Source organism: Barbus barbus, assembly GCF_936440315.1.
Source record: "Barbus barbus genome assembly, chromosome: 9".
Lineage (NCBI taxonomy): Eukaryota > Metazoa > Chordata > Actinopteri > Cypriniformes > Cyprinidae > Barbus > Barbus barbus.
This window is the reverse complement of record NC_136737.1, coordinates 11,499,647-11,502,933: the sequence shown is the minus strand read 5'-3', so window position 1 is coordinate 11,502,933 and position 3,287 is coordinate 11,499,647. Positions and strand designations below refer to the sequence as shown.

At 36.7% G+C, this 3,287-nt stretch overlaps 1 protein-coding gene across 2 annotated transcripts in view; it reads right to left on the bottom strand.

Annotated features, from left to right (window-relative positions):
• LOC306874519 (putative splicing factor YJU2B) overlaps window positions 1-2,785 on the bottom strand; it is a 7,533-nt gene extending 4,748 nt beyond the window's left edge. Inside the window, exons 1-5 of one of the 2 annotated variants that reach the window (XM_079424634.1) lie at window positions 2,730-2,785; window positions 1,869-1,923; window positions 1,498-1,551; window positions 1,303-1,385; window positions 1,162-1,217 (exon numbers count right to left, since the gene is read on the bottom strand). In XM_079424634.1, coding sequence (XP_079280760.1) covers window positions 1,162-1,217; window positions 1,303-1,385; window positions 1,498-1,551; window positions 1,869-1,871 — 196 coding nt within the window. In that variant the 5' untranslated portion in view covers window positions 1,872-1,923; window positions 2,730-2,785. Of the gene's footprint in view, window positions 1-1,161; window positions 1,218-1,302; window positions 1,386-1,497; window positions 1,552-1,868; window positions 1,924-2,658 lie in introns of both variants that reach the window. The other variant, XM_079424635.1, reaches the window with a different exon arrangement.
• Between the last annotated feature and the right edge of the window lie 502 nt (window positions 2,786-3,287).

Below are 3,287 nucleotides of genomic sequence, written 5' to 3'. Positions count from 1 at the left end.
ATGCAAAAATCATTTTTATAAGGTGTTTGAACACAGTTGTGTGGCCGCAGTGTGTGAAAACAACCAGCCTATAATGTTAAAAATCCACCAACTATTTTTTTAATAAAACCAATAAATCGTGAACAGTCTCTCCAAACGAGCTGTTTCTCCCTCTGTTCACGTCACCGAGGGGAAAAAGTCCTGACCATTTGTGACGCTCTCTGTCCTATTAGCATAAACACAGCTCTGAGTGAGAAGCCATTACTGGAGATATATACAATGTCAGCACCAAAGAGGCTTTGTGTTGTGTTTTGGGATGCACTAATGAACATAGGAGTCGCCATAATCTCCCCTCATCTGAGCCGAGGGCACTGTGGTTAAATTTCATTTTTTGAAGGAAATATCCCAGAAAAAAATCAGTAACATCCCCTAACGTATGTTTAAGAATTAATACCAAAGCTTCGTGCATGAACGTCAGCTGCAAAGCAAGTGTCACACATTTGTTTTCCAAATTGCTTTTCTGAAAGAGCTGCTGTAAGGCTTATTGCTAAAGCTATCATTGTCTCTGTGCGTTTGCACTGATGCTGCCTTCAAGTGCTGCCAGAATGATCGTGAATAAGAAAGTGGTAGTTAAAAGTTGCATATGAAAGCAATGAAAGTCGATCGCTTGAAGTTGTCGAGCTCATAATCAGAAGTGGGACTTATACAGTTTGTGATAGCATGAGACCACCTATGTTGTTATTTTTATCCCGTCTGTGTAATTCACAAATTGATTATGCACAGTAGAATCAGATGACTGACTTTGAAACCCGAGTAGTTTTCTGTAAAGATAACAGGCTTGTATTAATAGTGGAATGTTTATTTGCAAAGGCTAGCGCTGCTAATGCGGAGCTGGAGATCTTGAAGCTCCGCCCTCTTCTCCGGGAGCAACAGCTCACTCGCATTAAAGCAACATACTCAAATACACAGCGTTTTGGCTCGTACCCTAAAAGTGGCAATTTTAACAAGCTGTAAAAATGTATCTGTGGGATATATTGAGCTAAAACGTCACATACATACTCTGGGGATATCAGAGACTTATTTTACATCTTGTAAAAAGGGGCATAATAGGTCCCCTTTAAGAATTTCTTAGCATTTTTGCAGTGTATGAGTAGTACAGTATTATGCACATCAAAGTCGTACCCATGCCGATATGATTCTTGCATCCATCACACCAAATATTATATGGCATCTCAAACCTGAAAACACAAAACGCAGACCTTCAGCACATTTGAATCAAAAACAGTGACAGAATTGACAATATTGTAAACGATTGTGTGTTACCGGATGATGAGGATGCCCTGAGACAGTTTCCTGGCCCGCTCCCGTAGCGGGTGAGTTTTCCAGTAGCCATTGATGGAGCCATGCTGTTATGAGAGCATAAGATACATATTCATTGCAGGAAGAAAATTGTGAATATACATGCAGTAACATGGTCTTGCAAGACAGAACCGAGTAAATTGTATTTGTCATTCGCACCTTGGCTGGATCGAAATCAGGAGGGTAGTACTTGTTCACTCCTTTACGTTCACCCTAAAACAGAGAACAAACATTAACATGATCATTTTTTTAAATAAAAGGACCAGTGTTATTGCTAACTAAATCTGTTAACTTAATTTTTTTCAATAACTGAAACAAAGCTAAAATAAAGCAAAATATAAATATGAAAATATGTCAACTTTAAAATCAAAAATTACACATTTAAATTAAAGCTATATAGAAATATTAAAACAATAAAACTAATAAAAAAAAAGCACGTTACAAAATTATTAAAGCACAAATTAAAATAAACATACAAACAAAAGCTAATTACAATTATTAATAAATACTACATATTAACGCATCCATACCATCTTGCTGGTTTAAGATCAGCTCCAGTTGATTTTAATATCAATAAGTGTACAACTGCAGGAAAATCATGACAGAGAAAAATTATTGCACATATGATGTAGCCTATCAGATTCTTATAAATGACTTATGTGACCCTGGAGCACAAAACCAGTCTTAAGTCGCTGGGGTATATTTGTAGCATTAGCCAAAAATACATTGTATGGGTCAAAATTATACATTTTTCTTTTATGCCAAAAATCATTAGGATATTAAGTAAAGATCATGTTCCATGAAAATATTTTGTAAATGTCCTACTGTAAATATATCAAAACTTCATTTTTGATTAGTAATATGCATTGCTAAGAACTTAATTTGGACAAATAGTTGTATTGTAGTATCCTAACAAACCACACATCAATGGGAAAGTATAAATTATGCATAAATCTCAATTCCAAAAAAATGTACCCTTATGACTGGTTTTGTGGTCCAGGGTCACATATATTTCATTAACTCTAACAAAAAAACTAAATGTTAATACATTGTTTTATCATGGTGCAATGACAGAAGAATATGGCAATCATTCCGCACCACGGTATAATGAATATCAAAATACCACGGTAATAACACCATAGTACATTAACGACACTAGCTTGTTAAACGGAGCAAAAATTAAAACGCGACAAATACAAGCAAATTAACTGCAGCGTTAGTTGTTATTATGATTATACAAGCATGGTCAACTGATATACGATAAAAACCAGTCAAATAGGACCAAAACAACAACCAATGCGCATACTTTGTGTCATTTACCTTAATAATTACACAAAACATGTGGACATTACGAAGTAAATTAAAGTAATTTCGTGCGTTAAGATACTAACCAAACAACCATCTGCGTAAACAGCGTCAGCGTCGTTTCCTCGTCATCTCACGTTACGCACGCTAGAGACGTGCGCGAGCGTCAACTGCGCCGCCTGTTGAGCGGAGGACGCACGACAACCTTTCAGAAACACACCTGACAGGTTACTTTAATTCTGTTTATAACAACTTATAAAGTTAAACATTATTACGCAAATAAGATATCTGAACGACGGTAAACCCTCTAGAATGGAAAACTCAGTCCTGAGGTGTAAATAATATGCTGTCCTCTGTTGGCTCACATTCACACGGACTAGCCATGCCATGTTTGCCAGCTGGGATTTCACTTGCAGGTGGGCATTTTCCCACCAGTGAGGGATAGTGGAACATCTCTGGAGTTTGTCTTCTGTGAATGTGTTGCCAGGTGGACAGAAAAACTTGGACATGTGAGGCTTTTTCCAATCCAGGCATGGAAAACATACATGGCATGAGGCAAACCGCTTGCGTTAACTAGTTTTTTGATGCAATGGTGATATAATACAAAGTATAGTGTTATAAATGTGCATACATTTAAAAAAAAA